The following is a 24,901-nucleotide window of genomic DNA, read 5'->3' as shown; positions in this document are numbered from 1 at the left end:
GTGCAGCAGCATCTATGGAGCGAAGGAAATAGGCGACGTTTCCGCCCGAAACGTTACCTATTTCCTTCGCTCCATAGATGGTGCTGCACCCGCTGAGTTTCTCCAGCATTTTTGTGTACCTTTGATTTTCCAGCATCTACAGTTCCTCCTTAAACACTTAATGTAGGTCCTTGTAACTAATGTAAGTCAGGGGAAGAGCAGTGGAGTGAAGTGCGGTGAAGGGGTTTCAGGAAGTAGGAGTTCTACATACAGGTTCAGCATGTAAAGCCGAAGATCCAAAAGGTGCTGGAGAATTGAGGGGCACTGGGCGAAAATATGGGTGAAGGAGGTCACAGTGGAATGAGGCGCTGGGGTCGTGGAAGGATTCTATATGGCACTCTGTCCAATTTTTAAAAGTGATGTTAACCCATTTAAAATAAATGGGTCAATGCTTTTGTTAAAATAGCACGCAGAGGAATGTCATACCACAGCAGGGAACCTTTAGGCTTGGGAGCACTTTTCATTGTCATGGTGTCCCTCTTTTTGTATTAAATGTCCTGTTCCAATTGAAGGTTTGCTGTAAGAATAATTCATTGAAGAAAGAAGCTCAAAAAGAGGTGGATAAAATGTCAGGCTGCAATGGGGGTGAGCCTTGCAGATCAATCTTGGTTTCCGGTGTGCGTTGAGTTAGCATTGATGTAAGCCTGGGCAGTGATAACTGGGTACTGTTCGCTAGCCTCAGTATCCTTGGACTAAGAGGGCAAAAGTAAACTGATTGGAGAGGCTAGTATTGATGTTTGACAATGATCCTTGATTGGAACTTACATGCAGATGTGTGTGTGGGAGGGTGTGTGTGTGTGTGTGGGTGTGTGTGGGTGTGTGGGTGTGTGTGTGTGTGTGTGTGTGTGGGAGGGTGTGTGTGTGTGTGCATGAGTGTGTGCATGTATGTGTGAGTGTGTGCATGTGCGTGTGTGTGAGAGTGTGTGCATGTGTGTGCGTGAGTGTGTGTATGTATCTGTGTGAGTGTGTGTGTGTGAGAGAGTGAGAGAGAGAGGGAGAGAGAGAGAGGGGGGGAGAGAGAAAGAGGGGGGAAGGGGAGAGTGAGAGGTGGAGAGAGGAGGGGAGGGAGAGGAGGGGAGAGAGAGGGGGAGAGAGAGAGAGGGTGGGAGGGGGGGGGAGAGAGATGTGGAGAGAGAGAGGAGGGGAGAGAGAAGATGGGGAGAGAGAAGGGGGGACAGGGGGGGAGGGGGGAGAGAGAAAGGCAGGGGGGGGGGAGAGAGAGAGAGAGGAGTTTGCAACATCTTGCATTTAGTTGAGATGATCCCATGGCTTTGATATTTTACTGATACTTATTGATAAAGATTGGAGTGTATAGAATTAAAAAGTCCAAGAGTCATTCAAAAGAGATCTGACTAGATATTTGAAATTAAAACTGTGCAGATTTATCAGGATAACTGGGAAATGAAGACAAATCCAGGAGCTTTTGCATAGTGTCTGTACAGCCACAATTGTCTAATGTCCTTCCTTTGCATGGTATGATTTTATGACCATTTTAATGGCGTTTTCAAAAGAGTGACATCCATGAACTCACAAAACAAATGTGCTTCTGACTGTCGCTGAGAGGTGGTCAAGCAGATTCATTGATGTGAACGCTACACATCGGCAGATGGAGGCTGATACACAAGAATCTGTGTTGAAAAGCACCAAATAAAAATAGTTACTTCCTGGACTTGCAAGCAAAGAACTAGATGCGTTGAGAAAGCAGGCTTCAGTAACAAATACAGGAGAGAAGGAGGGCAAACCAACTACGGAACGTAATGAATGAAGAAACAAAAGGCCAACACAAGACCTTTGTGTTGCTGCTGTTAGAATTTAGATTTACTGTTGTCCAAGCTCTCTGCTTGTCACAAAACCCGATTCTCTACTGACAGAAAAATCCTTCGCAGCCCCAGAAAGTCACCGAATATTACTGAAGGAAAACATTTAAAGGAAAGGAATGGAATTAAATATAATAAACATTACGAACTAAAACATACCTTAATGACAGAAGCAGTTTAACCTTACAAGAGCAGCACTGTGCTTCATTTTTCTTTTGATATGGAACCAAAGTCATTCATAATTTTTCCACTGCTTTGCTGAAAGGACAAAGCTTAGTTTGGGAAAGAGCTCCTCGGCTAAAACAGTGAGCAGGGTAAACTGGTGGCCATGTGGTTGTTGTGAGTCTTTTCAAATTCAGTACAATGTGTTCCACTTAATCTGGACCAAATAAGCTTTTTCTTTGCCACAAGGTATTGGCTGAACGTCAGGCTTCGTTATCATTGGAACAAAGCAGTTTACACATTAGGTTTTCACCCAAATACTATTTTAATTTTATGGATCTATTTATAATGAGCAAAGTTTTTTTAGAAAAGGAACGGGGGGGGCGAAGGCTGGTTCAAGCACATGATCTGGGTCTTCTCTTTACCTCTGTCTCTGGGTTAGTGTCTGCGTCAATCGATGTCACTATGTGTCTGTGCCTCAATCTGTGTCAATGCCTCTGTATTTATATCTGTACCTGTATGTGTGCACGTGTGTGCGCACGCGTGTGCATGTGTGCGTGTGTGTGCATGTGTGTGCGCACGTATGCATGTGTGCATGCATGTGTGCGTGCCTGTGTGTGCGTATGCATGTGTGTATATGTGTGTGTGTGCATGCATGTGTGCGCGCATGTGTGTGCCTATGCGTGTGTGTGCGTATGCATGTGTGTGTATGTGTGTGCGTGTGTGCGTGCGCACATGTGCGTGTGTGTGTGCATGCATGTGTGCACGCCTGTGTGTGCGTGTGTGTGTGTGTGTGCGCGCGTCTGTATGTGCGTACGCGTGTGTGTGTGTGTATGTCTCGGTGTGTGTGTGTGTGTGTGTGCGCACATGTGCGTGTGTGTGTGCATGCATGTGTGCACGCCTGTGTGTGCATGTGTGTGTGTGTGTGTGTGTGTGTGCGTGTGTGTGTGAGTGTGTCCTTTGGCCTGTGCCTTTGTCAATGTCAGTGTGTGCGAGTATGTGTCTTTGCTTCTGAGCCTGTGGCTGTGTGTGTAACTTTGTCTCTATCTGTGTTTGTAACTGTGTGTGTACCTCTGTCTGTATTTGTACCTCGGTCTCTGTCATTGCCTGTCTCTGCAGATGTGCCTCTGCTGGTGTCTTGTCCTTTGTGGATGTTAATTTCCCAAGTTTGAAATGTAAGTTCTGTGAGAACCTAGTGGGCATTTCAACAAGAGAATTCTGTGGGCAGTGCCTGGCGTGTTTCTTTTATTCAGTTTGTTAGGTGGCAAATGTTTCAGTGGTGTTCCCATATGAAGCACTGAAACTTCCTACTTTGAGCATATTGCCGCTAATCCTGTGGAACTGTTGGCTCATGGTTTACATGTTGTTTCTGTGCTGCCAACAATCTTCTGTGATGTTCCTCGTGTGAGCCTTGTCTAAGTTGAACAGTGAGTGGGGAGAGACTGTATGAATCTGGGGAATGATTGTTACAGTGGTGCTCTCTCTTTGTCTATTCACCTGTGTGGCCTCCAGCAGAGGTTGCTAGAGAGTGACTGAGATGGGATTCCCTTCCCCAATGCAGGGACACTAAAACTAACCCCAACTGAGGAGGGCTAACTCAGCACAGACTGCTGATTGTGGGCCTTTCCTGCTTCGAGCCGATCAGCCACTCATGGGATTAACTGGTGGAGCCAGAATGCAAGCGTACTGACATTTCCACGGGTGGTACACTCATCTCTGCAGCTTTTTTTTGTGGGAATCTTGCTCCCCACCATAATTTAGCCAGCGCGATTGAATAGCTGAGCCCATTATGACAATTGTCTCCGCTGTTTACATGTTAGTGTGTGTGATGCGGTGTGGATTTGCCGGGCTCTGTAGGTGAGGGTCAGTACAGATTATGGAAGGTGCCCACATTTCCCACAGCCATATGGTTTAGATTATAGGGAAATAGAAAACCAGAGGGATAATATATTTCAGTGTGCGGATGGCGAGAGAGAGGGGTGAGAAAAGGCATCTTGCGAAAGGTCACTCAGCTGATGAGGGAGATTACAGGTTTCATTGTTGGCTATTGAAGGAAGGTTTTATGTGGGTGCTGTTTGTTTATTCCTTGACGTGACCTGCTGATGTGGAAGCTGTCACCCATTGTGTCACTAATGCTGCTTTAAATTGCAAATCGGGCGCCGTGCGGAGCCTGGGTACCCACGGGTACCTTTGCCTCCCTCTGCACTTTGCAAGCCTGTTTTCTAACTCCGTCTTGTTGTGGGTGCAGAGATGTGCTGAATTTGCAAGAGGGTGCAAATGTGCCCTCTGTTAGAAGCATAAAATGAGAGTCTGTTCGCCATTAATCACCTCAGCTAATTGCTATTCTCTACCATCACCCATATGGTGTGAAACCAGCTTGTCTTTTTTTGTGCAAAACCGTTTCTAGTTTCAGGATGGATCCAATTTTAACTTTCAGACAAATTCTGTATTAACAGCACTATCAAAACAATATACCAAAATATGAATATCACGCATTAGTATATCACTTACATGACATTTATTATGACAGCCACACATAGTAAGGTCCATTGACCACATCAGCGCTGTCCGAGTTCTTGATTAGTGATAATAATGAACACACAAAGGGCTGACAATATTGAAAAATCATATTTGTTTCATGCCAAAGGCCAGGCCCCCTGATGCTCAGCCATTTGGAGTCCATCCTTCTGGACAGACTCAGCTTTTTATTTAAGAAGGAACTGCAGATGCTGGAAAATCGAAGGTACACAAAAATGCTGGAGAAACTCAGCGGGTGCAGCAGCATCTATGGAGCGAAGGAAATAGGCAACGTTTCGGGCCGAAACGTTGCCTATTTCCTTCGCTCCATAGATGCTGCTGCACCCGCTGAGTTTCTCCAGCATTTTTGTGTACCTCAGCTTTTTTATTCTTCTGCTAGTTTTAAAACAGTTTCGTTGAGTGAATCAGAAGTGTTAGCTTTGAAGCGATCAAAGCAAAATGAGTGCCAGATTTACAAAAAAAGAATAAGACACTTGTAAATGTCTGAAATTCTGATCGGCAGTGGGAGTGAGGCATCTCTATTTAAATACAGAAACAAACCAAAAATCTCAGACGTTAACCTCCCCGCCTACACCCTCCCCCTGTGCTCACTGCCCACCCTGTGGATTAGTTGATCGCAGCTGGAGATGACTGTTGCAGTGCTGCAGTTCATATCACCCTGCCCCGTGAACTGTGGAGGGGAACAAAACAGATCGGTTTCTGCTGCCATTCACCCGTGGTGTGGATTTGAGTGGACGTTAGCGTGTGCTACACAGAATCAAGCCATTTGGCCCATTCAACCTCTGCTGCTCCACTTCCCCAACCTCACCCTCTGTGATAACTACTCCTGATCCATTGTGAGTCAGTAGCTTGTATGCCTCATGAACAGAGAAAGACCTTTGGTTTTGGAACTCAGCGCTCTTGTCGAATCAGACCCATGTGTGTAGTACATGAGGAGTGGGGGAAACTAGTTGGGATAGTAACAAACATTTGCATTAATGTAGCACCTTCTACATGGTGTCCCATGCGCTTAAGGGAGGGTTATGGGGCAGCCGTTGTGCCGAGCTGTGTAATAGAAGCCAGAGGGACAGAGATAGGTTCTTCAGCCCATTGAGTCTGTGCTAACCATCAACTAAGTGAGCAGAGATTGGGATCAAACTGGGGACCCCATGACTTGTGTAATAGACTCTGGCCAACTTATATCGACACTAGTGACAATGTATTTGTCTCTTGTGTGGCTTGAAAGCTGCCTTCCCCTTGACAGGATACACAATGGGCTTCTTTTAAATAGATATCTCCAGATGTGAAAGCCTTTGAATTCTGCTCAACCACAACACCATGAAGAGATTGACCATGGCACTGTGGCACAATGGTAGAACTGCTGCCTGACAGCGCCGGGGATCCAGTTTTGGTCATGACTGGATGTATGAGTTTGTATGTTCTTCCTGTGACCATGTGGGTTTCTCCGGCTGCTCCGGTTTCCTCCCACATTCCAAAGATGTGAAGGTTTATAGGTTAATTGGCTTCTGTAAATTGTCCCTCATGTTTTGAATAGAATCAGTGTGAAAGGGTGATTGTTGGTAAGCGCGGACTCGGTGGGCTAAAGGGTCTGTTTCCATGCTCTATCTCTAAACTATACTGAACTAAACTGAGCTAAACTAAACTAAACTAATCTAAACTAACAAAACTAAGCTAAGCTAAGCTAAGCTTAACTAAACTAAACTAAACTAAACTAATTTAAACTAAATTAACTAAACTAAACTAAACTAAACCAAACTAAACTAAACTAAACTAAACTAATCTAAACTAAACCATGACAGAAAGAAAACGTTGAACAAAGGATTCTGAGAAAAGTCGAAGTCAATGGGCATCAAGGGGAAAACCTCCTGGGGGTAGATTGGAGTCACATCTTGCACAAAATGTTGTGGTTGCTGGAAATCAATCATCGCAGCCCTGGATATCATTGCAGGACTTCCCCGGCAGTGTCTTCTGCCCAATCATTTTCAATTACTGCATCACTGATGTTACTTCCATCAAAGGATCAGAGAGAAAATGTTCTTTGAGGATTGCAAATCTTCCTTTTAATATATCGGTGAAGTACTGAACGTGTGTATACTGAACGGGATCTGGACAGGCTGCCACCTGCAAGACTATTAACGCTTACCACCCCTTACAGGGCAATGAGCATTGTTCTTGCTGAAAGATGACTAAGGGACGCTTGGGTAATCCCACCACTGTGCTGTCATGGGGCAAGTTCAGTCTCTCCCGAACAAGCCTAGAGGAAGGACTGTCACCCTTCCTATTGACTCTGATTACAGCTCTGGACCTGGGAAAAGCCAGGGTCTATCTATCTGCATCATCAGAAATTGTCCTTCCTCCTTGCTGAGTGCCATCAGGTGTCAGAAGCACAATGGCCTTGTGCCCAGTGCCAGGTTATTAATGGTGGGCCTTCCACTGAGAGCCATGATGTGAGAGAACAGGGATCTTACAGAACCACTGCCCCAAACACACTGCTATTGATAAAGAACTGGGATGACACTTTACATCGGAGAACATGGTCCTTGGGATTCTTTATTGCGCACAAACTGGGGGAAATAGGAATGTTATGCAGGGACAGTAGAACTCTAGTATCTAAATAAATTGAACTCTTTAGTTTCTATATCCTTTCCTTAAACTCAAGGCAACCTTGCAACCTTTGAAATGGGATGAAAGAATGGCAGTCAGTGACTGGGGTTAGGCTGAATAGTGTTCACCATCTGTGATGGTTGTAAAATGAGAAGCAAAGAGACCAGCATCCCAGTGCTGATGAGGTTAACTCCATCCTTTGTTTGGTGGAATGCCTGGTTACCTGCTCAGGTGAGCCTTGCTCTGCTGCACACCCTCACAAAGGCAGCTTTTGACTCCCCTAATTATCGCCAGCTGTCCAGGGGAAGTGAGGAGTAGTAATTTTCCCAAATACAACCATGGTCTCCCACTGATTCCTACCTGCTGTTGTGCCCTGCTATAGGTTTGGCAGTAGTTACTTAACCATTATGTGGTTGTTAAATTGGGCCGATCCTGACTGTTCAGTATAGTGAGGGAAGGCGTCAGTAATTTGAGCCATATGCTGCAATTGTTCCACACTGATTTCCGCGTTTCCTTCTCTTCTCCCCCTCCTGCAGTCGCTGCTGTGACAAGAAAAGTTGTGGCAACAGGAACGAGACACCGTCAGACCCAGTGATAATTGACAGGTACGAACAATTGTTTTGTTATTGATTATTGTGTGACACCTGCCTCTCTGCGAATGGCAATGGTACATTGGCTGGTTGTTATTGTGTGCGTGCACGCGTACTTGATTTTGAACGTGTATATATATATATATATACCCTGTCTCCTCCGTCCTGTTTTGTGCATTGTAATTGTCCTATTTACACGAGACCAGCTTGGAGATTTTCCGGTGATTTGTGGTCCCTGGTGAATTGGGACAATCTGCTATATTAAAGGTGCTAAATAAATAAATGTTTTATACTTGTTGTTGGCGATTGGAGCTCTTTGTTGATTTGACTTAATGAAGGAATTTTTTCATGGTTACCGATTCTACCTCTGATTTTCCACATTGACTGATTTTGGCTATTGTGTGCATTAATTTATTGTTATCTGTATATATGAAGAAATATATGTCGATAGTGGTGTATCTCTATATGCATATAGACTACCCAATTTGTGATTGTGATTAGCTAGAATCAGCAGAGTATGGAGAGGTGATAAGAAATACAAACTTTCAAAACAATTCCTGATTTTTTTTGCCTTTTTACAGCATGGTATTGTGCATAGTTACTACTGGATACTTGTCATTGCTTGCACCCTCACCCAGCTCCCTCCGTTGGAAAATGTGCTACTTTGCCAGAATCGTGACACAAAGCAGAAATGGGGCAATGAGTCTCTGTGCTCATTGTGGGTAAAGGGGGAATGGTCCTTACTGATTGCCAAGCAGGTGATTGTGTGATGTTGGCTGAAGGTCTGGCCAGGTTAATACTAGAGGTACTGGCCAGCTTAATGCTAGAGGTACTGGCCAGGTTAGTACTAGAGGTACTGGCCAGGTTAATACTAGAGGTACTGGCCAGGTTAGTCCTAGAGGTACTGGCCAGATTAATGCTAGAGATTCTGGCCAGATTAATGCTAGAATGCCCTCCTGTCACAATGGCCGCTTGCACTTGTACACGAGAAATAAGGATATGCACTTGGATAAGGTCTCAGAAGTTAGGGTGCATTAAGGCATTATATGTCAGTGCATATTCAGGACAGCAGGAGAAATGGAGGATTTAAGGAGCTCTTTCAGATTGTATCTTTGCAGTAAGATTTGAAGAGCAGCACGAACCCCATATGCTTGGTGTGAGTGTTACTTTGTGCAGCTGATGGCTGCAGCTCTGGGTGGCAAATGTGAACTGTGTATTCCAACTTCCAGTCCTTGTTTTCAGTTTTAAACAAAGAATTCCCACCATTGGGAATTGTCTTGGGGATTAGATACATCTGACTGGTGATCTGACTGGTGATTGATTGACATGGAGTTGGTACAGCAGCAGTTGGCAAATGCCATTTGAGCCAGCATCGGGCATGGGTGTTGGGTAAAGTTGTTGCTCTGGCAATGTAGTGCGGGCTTCACATTGCTGGGGAACACTGTAGCTGGGAGAAGCAAAGAGAAACCAAATTGCTGATCAACAAAAAGGAACCTCTCTCAACATCAGAACAAAACACCACATGCGGAACAAGCGGATACTTTGCCTCGAATCAAATTCACTGTTAACTCCCAGGCCCAACATCACTTTTTGTGTCCAGCTTCGGTTTAAACCAGCATGTTCCTTCTTACACATCACTCTCCCAGTGTTAAAAACAAGTCGTGTGAGGCAGAATTTGCCCAGGACCCAAAGATAATAATAATAATAATAATCATAATGGATGGGATTTATATAGCGCCTTTCTAATACTCAAGGCGCTTTACATCGCATTATTCATTCACTCCTCAGTCACACTCGGTGGTGGTAAGCTACTTCTGTAGCCACAGCTGCCCTGGGGCAGACTGACGGAAGCATGGCTGCCAATCTGCGCCTACGGCCCCTCCGACCACCACCAATCACTCACACACATTCACACACATTCACACACAGGCAAAGGTGGGTGAAGTGTCTTGCCCAAGGACACAACGACAGTATGCACTCCAAGCGGGATTCGAACCGGCTACCTTCCGGTTGCCAGCCGAACACTTAGCCCATTGTGCCATCTGTCGTCCCCGCCAATGCAAAAGATAACGCTTGTTACTTTTGCATTAGTTTCATTTCAGCCCCATTCTTGCCCTTAGAATCTCAAAATAGAATCACAAACCTGCCTGAGCCAAAGCATGAAGCAGAGACAAACTCAAGCACATATTCGGTGGAACCCAGGTAGCTGGAACTGTGAGGCAGCAGCACTAACTGCTGCACTGTGAGGTAGCAGCACTAACTGCTGCACTACAGCGCCAGCCAACAATGTTATGGTGCTGATTAGTTATTCCTTTTAAAATCTACTGCTGAGTAATTCCTTTCCCTTTCAGACACTCTGTTCTCAAATGTCAAACGGTGTTGTTGAAGAATTTGTTTCTCCAGAAATTTGTAATTTATCTGAATATCTTCTCCATATTATGAAGGATTTTGAGTTGTATGTGTGACGTGTCCCTCTCACACAAGGGGCTGCTGAGCTTGGCAGGAAGAGGCGGCTTCACTCAGCACGAACCAGCTGCCAACCTCCAACAAGGACCCGCAATTTTCAATGAGCTCAGCACATCTGCATTGATGTCACAAACCTGCAGTACTGGAGAATCTGGGTCACCCCTAGTCATTGTCACCTGATGCCTCTGCTGCCATTAGTCAGCGGGAAGGGTTTAGTTTGGACCTGTCCGTGGCTACAGGGGTTAAAGAAAGGTTAGCTCTAATCAAAACGCTTGCTTTAAGTTGAATAATCACCTGAGGTTCATGATTATAAGAGTTGGAGGTGTCACTTCATGTTGTGATTACTGTTAAAATTAAAATTATTCAATGCGTGGCAACTCTCCCAAGTTAGGCAAATGCAGCAAACAGCTCTGAATTGTTTGCCCTCCACTCTTTCAGCCTGTCTGATGAGCAGGGGAGCTAATTTGAGATGAGATAGGATACATTTGATGATAGATTAGAGCAATAACTTGAGGCACGTCCGTGGATGTGTGCCCTGGATGTCTGAAGAAGGGTCTCGACCCGAAATATCACCCATTCCTTCTATCCAGAGATGCTGCCTGTCCCGCTGAGTTACTCCAGCGTTTTGGGTCCTGCAGAATCTTGCCTTGTCCTCACAAAGTTAGTCTTTGCTGACTGTTTGCCCTTGGGTGGCATCCACACTGATCGCGGCCCGCCTCATACACAGTGCCAGCAGGTGTCCACGTTCAATTGGAGGCTCCACAGACCATCCATGGGCAGCAACTCAGGACAAGTTGTGACTGAGAGTGTAACGGCTTTGTGTGCAATTAAGGATACCTTTTTGATATCGGGTCCCAGTCTGCAGGGTGATGCAGTTAAAGTATAAAGTATTCTTTATTGTCATTCAAACTTGTTAGTTTGAACGAAATTGAATACCTTGCAGTCATGACAGAGAATAAAATAACAGAACACACAATGAACACAATTTAACATCCACCACAGTGAGTCTACCAGGCACCTCCTCACTGTGATGGAAGGCAAAAGTCTTAAAGTCCTTGTCTCTTCCTTCCTTGTTCTCCCTCTGCATTGAGGCGATCCAGGCTTTCGAAGTTTGGTCCCCCGCCGGGTGATGGTAAGTCCCGCGGCTGAATCCGAGCTCCACGAACGGGCCGGTTCAAACTCCGCGGCCCGGGGCGGACGAAGCTGTCACCCTCCAGTCCAGCGGCCGAAGCTGTTGTTGCGGGAGCTCCGGAGAATCGGTCACCAACCTGGGACCTGCGAGCTCCCGACGTTGTTGTCCACTGGAACTTGTCCGAAGTCGGGCAGCCAGCCTCGTGATGGTAAGTCCTGGCTCTGCCTCCGGAGCCTCGAGGTCGGTCCCAGTTGGAGGCCGCCAGCTCCGCGATTAGGCCTCAGCGCAGACGGAGACGGAGACAGGAATACGACAAAGAAAAGGTCGCAACCCCCCAAAGGAAGAGACTAAAGCAAGTCTCCCCCACCTCCCACACATACAAAACTAAAAATAAACTAAAACATACGTCCTACAAGACAAAGAAAACACACAAAAAAGAAAAAGACAGACAGACTGCAGGCGAGCCGCAGCTGCATGGCAGCACCGCCACTTCCGGGTGCAGATCTACCGTTTGCTGCAATTTTGTGCTCCCTGCTTAAAAAAATGTAATATCTGCAAACAATGGGATTTAAACCAACTTTTAACTTATTTTTGAAAGAGTCCTCTGATGCAACAGGAGTGGGAAGTGGAGACTGTAAATTCTGCAGTACAGTAACTCCTTGATTTGTGAATATTTATATCCTTTTGCTATAAAGTCATTGATTCTTTGGGGTGCATGGCCACAATTTACAAAACCATTTTCACTTGTTATGAACTCTCCGCTACATTATACTAAAATACCAAACTCCACTTTTGTCCAGCTTTTTGACTTGGAAATGTTTTACAGATCGAAGTATCATTGCATCGGTGTCACAATGGCTTGGGATGCCTTTTTCCATAATTTTCATTTGCTAGTGAAAATAAATGTGAAGATATTCTCCCCAAGACTTCTCTTTGCAGGCAACATCATATTGATAACATTCCAGAAGTATGTATGCTTTTAAAAAGTTTGCTGGAACTTCTTTTGCAAATCGCTGGCTCTGTTATCATTGCACGGCGAAGTCACAGCGAAGTCATTGCCAGAATGGAAACAATGAACACACGTTGCCTGGTTTAGTTGAGAAAAGCTTGCTCATTAAAAGAAAACATTCAAACTGGCTTTTATATATGCATGCAATATGTTCAGAGGGTGCAATTTTCAGAATGTATTCCAGTGAGTTTGGGAAGTTGTGAATCAAACACAGAAATTAAGGTGAAAAGTGAGAAAGTTTGGCCTCATTGAGGTTCTTCATTAAATAACACTGACAGGGAACCAGTATGGGTGACCATGGAGTTGGCCTTGTGTGTGCACGTCGCATATCTGTATGTATGCATGCATGTTCTTATGTATGTATATGTATGTAAGCTCACATACGTGTGTGTGAGCACAGAGGTAGCAAAGGGTGGTCATGTAGGGGGTGTATTTCATCCTCTGATTGTCTGAGGCATTCTTCTTGACCAGCTACAGCTCCTCTGATTCCGGGGGGGGAGGGGGGGGCAATTCCAGAGAGTAGGTAGATGTTGACAGTCTTGGTAGGTTTCATGCATCCACTGATGCAGCGACTGCTTGTGTTTAGCACAGGATAAATCTTCCTTGCATGAGCTGAACGCTCCCATACAGCGCAGGCATATTCGGCAGTGGAGAAGCAGAGAGCCAGAGCTGTTGATCGAATGGTTGTGGAGTTTGCTCCCATTTTGTGGTACTCGGCTTACTAAGAAGAGAATTTCTGAAATTTACTTTTCCTTCCAGCTTGGTGATATGTGCTTTGTTGGTCAGAGATGTATAAGGATAGGGTACATTAGGAGGGCTATGGACCAAGCACAGGCAGATGGGACTAGTGTAGCTGGGACATGTTGGCCAGTGTGGGCAAGTTGGGCCGAGAGGCCTGTTTCCACGCTGTATTACTCTATGACTTTATGTCACCAATTTTACATTTTGAAGGCATTAAAATAGGTTTCAAGTTATTTGCGTATTACCTTTACTTATTGATATCAAATGTTGCTTTATCCGTGTGCTTTGGTGAGGGAGAGCTAGTTCTTGGACCTTGCCAGTGCATTAACCTGCGATTGAAAAGAGCACAAAAGGCCATTAACAACAATTTTTTATTTTTGTGGACTTCCTTTATTTCCTTTCTTGTTGATAGTTTTTGCATATTATCTTTCACAATGTTTATACATATTCATTGCCCCTCAGAGTCAGTGCCTGGGATGGAGTGGTCGGGGTGGAAGGCAACTCAGGAAAAGATACGTGACAGAGAGGAGTCAACTTCATGTTCAATAAGCCTGACAGCACAGTCCTTAACAGATCCAGAGTTAAACCCATGATACTAAACCTGGTTGGAAGCAGTTTGCCTTTCCTAGAAGAGGTGTCTGGAGTTGTGTGAGAGGGGCTGTTATCTTTCAGCTTGTCTGATGCTACCTATGCTGGTCAGATGTCAACATTTTCAATATTTCTTTTAATGAGGGCAGCACAGTGGCACAGCAGTAGAATTGCTACCCCATGTGCCTGGCCCACTTAGGCGATTTTTTGGGCAACTACAGGCGACTGCGGCAAAATTTTTAACATGTTGAAAATTTTTCGGCGACAGTGGCAAAATGTTTTGCTGTGGTAGGTGTTGTCGTAGGTGTTTTCGTAGGTTGTTACCCGGTGTCGTAGGTGAATTCCATTAAAACTAGTCCCTGGCAGTTATCTTAAGAGTCGCTTAAGTGGGACATGACCATTACAGCGGCAGAGACCCCGGTTCAATCATGACTACATGCTGATTGTATGGAGTTTGCACGTTCTCCCTGTGATCGCGTGGATTTTCTCCAGCTGCTCTGGTTTCCTCCCACATTCCATAGGTTTGTAGGTTAATTGTCATCTGTAAATTGTCCCTGGTGTGTAGGATAGTGTATGGGTGATGGTTGCTTGGTGCGGACTCAGTGGGCCAAAGGGCCTGTTTCCACGCTGTATCTCTAAACTACACTAAAGTAAGCTAAAGTAAACCTACCACATGCACAATGCCCACTGCTGCCTGCTTTCTGCTTCTTGTCTCTCATAAGGCCAATAGCTGCACTTGACAGACCAGAGAGGCCAATGTATAGGAAGGAAGTTGCTTTTCCTACTATTTCAGATAAGGTGTCATTCATGAGAGCTACTCGTTGAACTAATCAGGTTAATTGAGAGGTCTGGACAGCCGTCAATGATCTGATCTTTCCTTCCTGTCAGGACTGAGGGCGGGGGAAGGACAAGAATGTTTTAGATAATTGGTTTAAATTCACGCTGCACAGAACTGGTGGTACATAATCAGCAATATTTACGCATTATGTGGCTTTGTATGAATAGTGGATCCCTTCAACTTTGGAAGGATTCCATCAACACATCAACACCTCGCCCATCCTCGTCGTACTAGCCTCAAAGTGGTCTAGTTGAGTCTCATTGTCTGTAACTCGTTCTCACCCAGGCCACTGCTAACAATGACCCGTTTCCTTTATCATCATTACTTTTTTACATATCGTTCACTCACTTTTTTTACGTCTCCACCATGACCCTGAATCTCATTCTGAAGAAGGGTCTCGACCCGAAACATCACCTATTCCTTTTCTCCAGAGATGATGTCTGACCCGCTGAGTTACTCCAGCTTTTTGTGTCTATCTTTGGTATAAACCAGCATCTGCGACACAACACTTTTTATTAATTATCTTCTTGTTCCTGATTTGGCATTGCCTTACATTCTCCAACATGCCTGGTCAATAGTAGGGCCTTACTCACGTGAAGAAGGTGGCCTGATGTTCTCCTCATGCAGCGTACACTCTTTCTGGGAGATGAGTTCTGAGCAGTCCTGAACTACTATTTACCTTATTGGTAACCCTCGGACTATCCTTGATTGGACTTTTGCTGGCTTTATCTTGCACTAAACCTTATTCCCTTATCATATATCTATACGCTGTGAATGGCTGGATTGTAATCATGTATTTTCTTCCCGCTGACAGGATAGCACGCTCCAAAACCTCGGTACACGTGACAATAAACTAAACTGAACTGGGTGGGTCATGAGAAGTGGCAGTCAGGATAAAGAATCCCTTTGAAGATAGACACAAAATGCTGGTGGACAAAAATGCTGGAGAATCTCAGCGTGCGAGGCAGCATCAATGGAGAGAAGGAACAGGCAACGTTTCGGGTTGAGACCCTTCTTCAGACTGAAGACCTGAAATATCGCCTTTTCCTTCTCTCCATAGATGCTGCCTCACCCCGTGTGTTTCTCAAGCATTTTCGTCTACCCTCTGATTTTACCAGCGTTTGCAGTTCTTTCTTAGACACAAAATGCTGGAGTAACTCGGTGGGTCAGGCAGTAGCTCTGAAGAAAAGGAACAGGTGTTGTTTCGGGTTGAAACCCTTAACGTCACCTATTCCTTTTTTCCAGCGATGCTGCCTGTCCCGCTGAGTTACTCCAGCATTTTGTGTCTATCTTCGGTGTAAACCAGCATCTGCAGTGCTTACCTACACACAAAGAATCCCTTCTTCCCCTCTGTCATCTTCCTCGTTTCTGACTTTGAAAAATGCTGGGAATCAAACTGGATATATTGATGTGCCTGGCTTAGTGAGTCTCTGTCCTTATTAACCGCAAAGACACCCTCTAGCTCTGTTTCAATTTGTAGCATGCATATTCAGGTGGGGAATTAGTGTTACAGATTATAAAAATACATTGATTATTAGTGTTATAGGTATCACTATGTTTTAATGGGTCGATGAATGCCAACTGTGCTGCATAATTAATGTGAATCAACATTGCATGAAGATAAATTATCTGACCTCCGCTGTTTCAGAAAGCCATGATATTGTGCACAAAGTGCATGGCTTTCAATGCAAATTGAACTGGCAGTATTGTGACCCGGTTAATGGACTAACAGCTGTAGTCATTTTCATAAAGGGCTGAGGTTGAAATGCAGTTTGGAATCAGAGGGCAAATTACAATGTACCATCCGTGGAGATATTGATGAAACTAAGCACTTTTAGCAAGGTACAAAAGTGTAGCATTGTCTTACATAGAAACTGAAGCCACAGCTTTATGGCAGCTCACCCCAGCAGCTGATCTTGAAATATGATCCTTGGTGGTTTGGAGGATGCTTTGTGGAGTATAGATGTCAGACTCACCCCTGTCCTCAGCCACTTTTTAGTTTAGTTTTAGTTTAGAGATACAGCGTGGAAACAGGTCCTTCGGCCCACCGAGCGAGTCTACACCAACCAGCCATCCCAGCACACTAACACTACCCTACACACACTAGGGGACAATTTACATTTACACCACACCAATTAACCTACAAACCTGTACGTCTTTGGGGTGGGGAAGATATCAGAGAAAACCTACGCAGGTCACGGGGAGAACGTGCAAACTCCATACGGACAGCACCCTTAGTCAGGATCGAACCCGGGTCTCTGGCGCTGTAAGGCAGTAGCTCTACCGCTTCGTCATCGTGCCGCCCGACTGTTCAGAATTCACTGGATTGCAATCCACAGCTCTAGCTGACGTGCCCCATCACAGCCACACAGACTAGGGAACAATTACATGGATGAGGTGCCAAAGGGCCTTAATGGAAAAGACTTCATCTTATGGATTTGGGGGGGAAAAGGGGAGAAACTGGGAATAAAAAAACGGCATTCCTTCTGAGTAAATACAAAGGAAATTTCTGCTTTTGATTCTGATTTTGTTGCAGATAAAGTAGGTGCCAAAGTGAGATAGCAGAGCCGAATTAAAGTAGTGATTTGCTTCCAAATGGCTGTAATAGTATGTTCAGTGATTTGGAGCCTATTTGAGATGTGAAGTATGGACCTTGGAGAGTTATGTTTGCTTTTTAAGCTACCGACTCCTTGCTACTCATCGCCATCCCTTAACTTGCTGACTGAATTCAGCATCAAGAAGCTGCGTTTGGAGCTTTTAAACAGGTCTTTTATACACTTTAAATGCACATTTATGCTGTCATAAAGCCTTTTTGTGACTCTGAATGTGCAAAGTGAAAAGTTTCTGCAATTTTATTAGTGCAAAAATCTGCACGCACTATGCTTGGCAAGGAACATTTAAGTGTTTTTCCTCTGCAATTTCCTTCTCTCTGTTGAAGGAGGTGAATTTACTGGGGCCCAGCTCGCCATTTCGCTGTTGCTTTGATTCAGTGTTGATACCTTTTGAGGGTCCAGATGATGAATGCCTTAGACTATTTGACCAGGATGACATAATTGCCCTTTCCTCACCCCTCATTCTACAAGTGATCTCTTTATACGATACAATACGGCCAAACTTTATTTACCCAAGGAGGGAAATTAGTCTGCCAACAGTCATGAAACATAACGAGGTTCATGGAACATGAAATTAAGGTGACGTCCAAGATTGGGGATGAGCAGAAATTGCCCTCAAACATCTCAAGACACAGCACAGAAGCATTATCAAATACAATTTAAGGCCATGTCACATAAAGAAATAATAGGATAAGTGAGGAGATGTGGTCACTTTTCAAGGATTTAAGGATTGTGTTAAGGTTGGCTTCATTAGCCATCTCAGAGCCCACAGGATGAGAGTGGAATTAAGTCCCTTCCTGATCACAAGGGACTGTCCAAGAAATAAAAAGTGACAAGCAACTGGCAGCTGAATGTATCACCACTCTTCGTTAAGTGATGAAGTAAGGTGGTTGTCTCCCTTGGTGGATCGATGATATCTTGGACAGCTCCAGGGTGGAGGAGATATTTCGATGGCTACCAGTAATGCTATGGAGTGATTTAGAAGCAAGGAAGTCAAATGGGCATACGAGATGAATGGAAAATAATTGGGTGCAAAGAAATGTTGTTGAACAGAGGTGCCCTGGGTTTCAAGCCTGAAGATCGAGGTTTGATTCCTGAAGATAGCATCACAGGTGGATAGGGTTGTGAAAAAGACATGTGGCGTGTTTGTCTTCACAGGTCAGAGTATAAAAGCTGGGATGTTATGTTGCCAATTTACAAAACACTGGTTATGCTGCACTTGTGTACAGTTCTGGTTGTCACCAACAGGAAGGATGAGGTTGATTGGAGAGAGTGCAGGGGAGAATCAACTGGATGTCAACTGGATAGAAGGACTGTAGTTATGGAGAGAGATTGTATATATTGGGCTTGTTTCCCTGCGTTGTGGTTGTGCAGTGGGTGGAGCAACTACTTTATAGTGTCAGAGACCCAAGTTCAAACTTGACCCTGTATGCTGCCTGCGTGGAGTTTGCATGTCGCTGTCACTGTGTGGGTCTCTTCTGGATGCTTCAGGGCGGCATGGTGATGTAGCAGTAGAGCTACAGTGCCAGAGACCCAGGTTCGATCCCGACTACAGGTGCTCGTCTGTACGGAGTTTGTACGTTCTCCCCGTGACCTGCGTGGGTTTTCTCCGAGATCCTCAGTTTCCTGCCACACTCCAAAGACATACAGGTTTGTAGGCTAATTGGCTTGGTGTGATGTAAAATTGTTCCTAGTGTGCGTCGGGTAGTGTTAATGTGCGGGGATCGCTGGTCGGTGCGGACTTGGTGGGCCGAAGGGCCTGTTTCCATGCTGTATCTCTAAACTAAACTAAAAAGTATCATCCCACATCCCAAAGATATGCAGATTGGTTTAATTGCCCACTGTGTGTATGTGACGTGCAGTTGAAGGGAATGTTGGGAGACTAAAATGGTTTAGGATAGAATTAGTTGTAGTGGTTAGTTGGATGGTTGATAGTTGGCAAGTACTTGTGGGCAGAAGGGCCTGTGTCCATGCCGTGTGACTCCATCACTTCTAATTAAGTAAGTAAGTAAGTAAGAAAGTTTATTGGCCAAGTATTCACATACAAGGAATTTGCCTTGGTGCTCCGCCCACAAGTAACAACATGACATACAGGGACAGTACATGTTTGCAGGGACTGGCTAAAAATGTCTGTATAGACCGGTGCCAGCTGTTTGGCACAGATCTTTAGAGTAGAGTGGGAAACATTGTCAGATTTCCGGCTCTTTTGTCCTCGAACTTACTTGATTATTCACTTGAACTTACCTCCTGCACTGTGCCTGGAAGAAATGCAGTGCTGTATACATTTGATTCCTTTTCTAGCAATAGGGCAAACCGAATAGATGCGCAGAGTCTCTTGCCTAGAGAAGGTGAATCGAGGACCAGATAATAGGTTTAAGGTGAAGGGGAAAAGGTTTAATAGGAATCTGAGGGGTAACTTTTTCACACAATGTGCGGTGGCGTATGGAACGAGCAGTCAGAGATGGTAGTTGAGGCAGGGACTATCCCAATGTTTAGGAAACAGTTAGACAGGTACATGGATATTTCATGCTTGGGGGGATATGGACCAAATGCAGGCAGGTGGGACTAGGAGGCTGGGAAATGTTGGTCCGTGTGGGCAAGTTTGGCTGAAGGGCCTGTTTCCACGCTGTATGACTCTATGACTCTAATAAGAAATTGATTAATTCTGTGCGACGTGGTTAGGGAGAGGCAGAAAACTGATCTGGGAGGTTAATTCTGTTGGGGCATGGGAGTGATCACTTCTGAGAGGAAGAAAGCTTACATGTCAGCTAATTTAAACAAGATTTCCTCTGTGTCGTTTTGAAACTTAAATGAATGATTTAAATTGTATCAGCAATCTGACTCTTGTTGGTATTCTCAGGAAAGAGTTCCGCTGGAGGATTATTTTCTTTAGCACTTGAGGATAAGGGAAACTGTTAGTTTTAAAATTGGAAACATCTGGGCTCCCCTGGACAACCAGAGGGGGGAATTGAAGAAACATAACACTGTGTGTTCAAAACCCCAGCTCTTTCTTTGGTTCCAACAATGAACATGGACCTTGAATCTTTGGTGTACCACATCTTACAAGAATAAAATTTCAAGAGGGCGAGTAAATAAATAAATCAATCAATGAAGTGAATTTAATTGTGTTCATGTGCGATTGGATCCATTAGTTTCACACCCATGTCTATGCTCCTGCTTGTAGCAGGAAGGAACTGCAGATGCTGGTTTACACCGAAGATAGCACAAATTGCTGGAGTAACTCAGCGGGACAGGCAGCGTCTCCGGAGAGGAGGAATGGGTGACGTTTCTTGTCAAGACCCCTTCATCTGAAGATGCTGCCTGTCCCGCTGAGTTACTCCAGCATTTTGTGTCTATCTTCTACGCTCTGCTTGATTGTCTTTCACCTTACTGCATTTCCCTTTATCGACCTACCTGTCTTTGCTCTTCTCCATCATCTACTAATGGCCCTGTCCCACGGTACGAGTTCATTCCAAGAGTTCTCCCGAGTTTGCCTTGATTCGAACTCGGAGATTTACGGTAATGGCCGCTCGTTGGTACTCGGGGCTCTCGTGGACATTTTTCAACATGTTGAAAAATCTTCACGCGTCTTCCCGATCTTACCTGCCGTTAGCGAGTCTTCCCGAGTACCTGCCGTTAGCGTAACGAGCCGCTAAGAGACGTCCCCGAGCTCCGACGTACCCGCTACGTTCATTCTCCGTGCTTGCCACGAGTTTGATTTTTTTAGAGAGCTCTTGGAATGAACTCGTACCGTGGGACAGGGCCAAACGCCAGCTTTCCCTTGGAGTTGTGCTTGCTATTTTACTGAGCCACTCGAAAAGTGGAAGCAAGTTCCGCATTCTAACCATGGGTCCCATGAGTTTGCTTTTGAGTTTATTAGTAACTGGATTATATCTAGATGTACAACTCTCACTCTGGGCTGCTTACTTGGAATTCTTAGGCACTTTATTTGATCTCGCTGCCCTGCCAATGGGGGTGGTAACCTGATGCTTGGCTCTGTGTGTGGATAGTACTTACTGGAAGGTGGTACATGAACACATCAATAGCGTAACCATCTGTGCTGTCCCTGAGATTTGAATGTTAATCTTGTGGGCACATTAGTTGCAAGAGCTTTCTTCTATTTTTTTTTCTGAATAGTTTTGCAGTGATTGGAGATGGGGGGGGGAGAGGATTAGCCCTGGCAGAAGATGGTATTCAGTATCATTCATTATCCATTCGACAGAGATGCTGGGCTTAGCTCTCAGATCCAATTAAAAAGTATCGGAACAAGGGTCTCGACCTGAAATGTCACCCGTTCCTTCGATCCAGAGATACTGCCTGGCCCGCTGAGCCACTCCAGCATTTTGTGTCGATCTTCAGTGCAAACCAGCATCTGCAGTTCCTTCCGACGTAAAAAGTGCATTCCTCTTGAAGGCAGAGAGTCCATGATAGTGGCGCTGAAGGGAGAACTGCGTGCCTACTCATTCTTGGTACCCTAGTTGGGGTAGATGTGCCTCAAACAACTCCTCCAGTAAATACCTCAGGCAGCAGTCTTTTCTGGTTTACTCCTCCACCCACCCCCACCCCCACCACTCCCCTTATTTTTTATTTCACTTCCTGTCATAAAGGTCGGGGAAGGGTGACCCCTGCATCAGCAGCAAGGTTGCTGAATTATTCATGCAATTGACTTTGTGTCAGCGTACACATTTGTGCAGAGGGATGTTTTATTCATTTATCTCATTTAAAGGCCTTCCCTGCACCTGTTCTACCACTAAGTACCAAGTGATTTGCATTTGATGCTAATTTAGTTACTGTATCAGACTGATTTCCCTCTTAATTTCTTTTTTGAACAACACTCGCTCAGAAAGGTAGTAAACAACAGATTTGGTTTATTTTTTGTTGTATTTATTAATTGGTAAGGGAGATCCTGATTTTTAGTTCCTTGCATTTCACGTTTCTGTGCGCACGTTCACCTTGGCAGCAATGTAGCTGTCTTTCATCTTGCTCAATGTAGCTGTCTGCATTTAAAAATAAAATGAACCCATTATACCAAATAGTTTTGACTTCATTACACAGAGGACTGAAGCCCTTTCTCTTCTTCTTCTCCTTGTTCTTCTCCTGCCTCCTCTTCCTTATCCCTTGGGAAGGAGGGGAACTTGCTTACTTTCCAGGCCTGTGCTTCCTGAGGCAGCTAATGAAGCCAGCGTGGGGACTGCAGACTCTGCCACAGGTGGGACATTAGATGCTTGATGAGGTGGTTGGTTTGGCTAATTGGGATGGTTTGCATCCTTCCACTATTTCATAGTGTTGTCCACCTGCTGCCACAGTAGGGACTCCGACCAGGTGGTCACTGGCCCCTTGGATGTTTCTTCCCAATTTTGAGTGGTCGCAGGTCAGGAATTCCCATGAGTCGATGAGGATGTTATTATTTTTTCAGGAGATTCGGCATTAGAATGGTCATATCCGGGCAAATATCAGTGGTTTTTTTTTTAAGGCAGAGATAGAATAGATAGATAGATTCTTGATTAGTACAGGTGTCAGAGGTTATGGGGAGAAGGCAGGAGAATGGGGGTAGGAGGGAGGGATGGATCAGCCATGATTGAATGGCGGAGGAGACTTGATGGGCCGAATGGCCTAATTATACTCCTATCCCTTATTATACAACCAGTCAAGCTGCCTTCTATAAATGGGCGGCATGGTGGTGCAGTGGTAGAGTTGCTGCCTTACAGCGTTTGCAGTGCCGGAGACCCGGTTCCGATCCCGACCTGACGTGCTGTCTGTACGGAGTTTGTACATTCTCCCCGTGACCGCATGGGTTTTCTCCAAGATCTTCGGTTTCCTCCCGCACTCCAGTGACGTATGTAGGGTAATTGGCTTGGTATAAATGTACATTGTCCCTACTGTATGTAGGATAGTATTAATGTGCGGGGATCGCTTGCTGGTGTGGAGTCGGGGGGCTGAAGGGCCTCTTTCCGTGCTGTATCTCTAAACTAAACTGAAACAAGACTAAATAAAACTAGTGCATCTGTAGAAGTAGGATTATTCAATGACACGCTGAAACTCTGAAGCTCAGTCATAGAGTCAGAGAGCATAGAAACTGATCCTTCGGCCCAACCAATCCATGACAACAAAGACGCACCATCTAAGCGACCCCCAAATACTTGCTCATGTTTGGCCCAAATCCCTCTAAACCTTTACTATCCATGAGCAACTTCTGAGAAAGTATGGAAAGAAGGGGTGCTTGTCGGAGCTAGAAAGTGACCCATGGTTTCTTGACCATCATGGAAACATGGGGGGAGGAGTGGTTGGGGAAGGTAGAGGGAGGGACATGCGGCAGGGACAAGTTGGCAGATCAATATTTTGCACCCAGGTGTTGAGGTGACCTCAGTACTGGAATGGAGTTGTTAATGGTTGGACAGTGTTCTGTTCATCCCCTACACCAGCTCCATCCTGGTGGGAATTCTGTTGGAGATGAGGAGCAACCTTGCAACAAGGAAGACTGAGAAGGCTGATCTGCAGTTAAGGCGCAAAGAACAGTACTCTCGTTATGGTAATGTTAATATACGAGAACATTCTTTAATTGGCATCAAGTTGGTTTGGCAAACACTCACAGTTCATATACACATGTAGCTTCCAGATAGTTGGAGGAATCTTAAAATGTTTGACAGTAATTTTGCGAAGCCTTACTCCCAGCCTCACATAGAGCAGAGATATAATGGAAATACAGCAGATTCTGCAGCCATCATTATAGCTGGTGAACTCTGCACATTAATGAGTCTCGGAAGAGAGGATTTATCCAGTGGCTAATCAGCAGAACTTTGGAAAGTCGGACCAATGTTGCTGTGTGTTGAAATCATTTATGTTAACATAAATAGATACATGAGGAGGCCATTCGGCCCTTTGACTCAGCACCGCCATTCATTGAGATCATGGCTGATCATCCACGATCAGTAACCCGTGCCTGCCTTCTCCCCATATCCCTCGATTCCACCAGCCCCAAGAGCTCTATCTAACTCTCTTTTAAATTCATCCAGTGAATTGGCCTCTACTGCCTTCTGTGGCAGAGAATTCCACAAATTCACAACTCTCTGGGTTAAGCCAGCGATGCAGGATTAATATTGTATATTTTGGGTAAAATATTGCCTGCAATTTGTTTGGTAAATTGTTCCTGCCCCTTAGGTGTTGCTTGTTTTGACAGCTGGTTTTGTTGGACTGGCTAAGTTGCTTGCATACCTGATACCAGACTGATGAAACAGACACATTATTCTGAACTTGTCTCAAAAAAAGATAACTAGGCAGAGAAAAAAAATGCAAGGATGGGTTCAAAGTCTCCTCGAAAGCGTGTAAATTCACCACTGACTCCTGGGAACCCATGGCCCATGGCTGCTCATGGTGCAGAAGGAGCATCTGGAATAGCATTGAAAAGCTCAAGGCCTTGCATCAGCACCAGGTAGAGCTCTGCAGATGGGGGATGGACACCTCACAAACCATCCATCTGCCCACCTTGTTTGTCAACTTCTGCCCCACGTCTGGCAGAGTCTGCGGTGCCCAGCTCAGCCAGAGTAGAAGAAAGTTGTCCTCATTCTCAAAGGACTTATTGCAAACTCAAGCCTGAACTGAAATGAATCAATGCCTTCCGAGCTGGCTGTCTTTCTGGGATTTCATGGCTGATGGCCAAGATATCGGTAAGGAACTAGCTTGGAAAAGTGCAGCGACATGGAGTCATACAGCACAGAAAGAGGCCCAGCAAGTCGTTGATGACCAGTGAGCACCCATTTTCACTAAC

At 45.1% G+C, this 24,901-nt stretch overlaps 1 protein-coding gene across 4 annotated transcripts in view; it reads left to right on the top strand.

Annotated features, from left to right (window-relative positions):
* The window catches only part of ebf1 (EBF transcription factor 1), a 481,808-nt gene that overhangs the window by 11,775 nt on the left and 445,132 nt on the right, over positions 1-24,901 (top strand). For all 4 annotated transcript variants that reach the window (XM_033029979.1, XM_033029980.1, XM_033029982.1 and 1 more), the window contains exon 6: positions 7,697-7,765. In XM_033029979.1, the coding sequence (XP_032885870.1) occupies positions 7,697-7,765 (69 nt within the window). The remainder of the gene's footprint in view (positions 1-7,696; positions 7,766-24,901) is intronic.

Source organism: Amblyraja radiata, chromosome 11 (genome assembly GCF_010909765.2).
Source record: "Amblyraja radiata isolate CabotCenter1 chromosome 11, sAmbRad1.1.pri, whole genome shotgun sequence".
Lineage (NCBI taxonomy): Eukaryota > Metazoa > Chordata > Chondrichthyes > Rajiformes > Rajidae > Amblyraja > Amblyraja radiata.
Note: the sequence above shows the minus strand (reverse complement) of the source record. Positions and strands in the feature narration are given on the sequence as shown.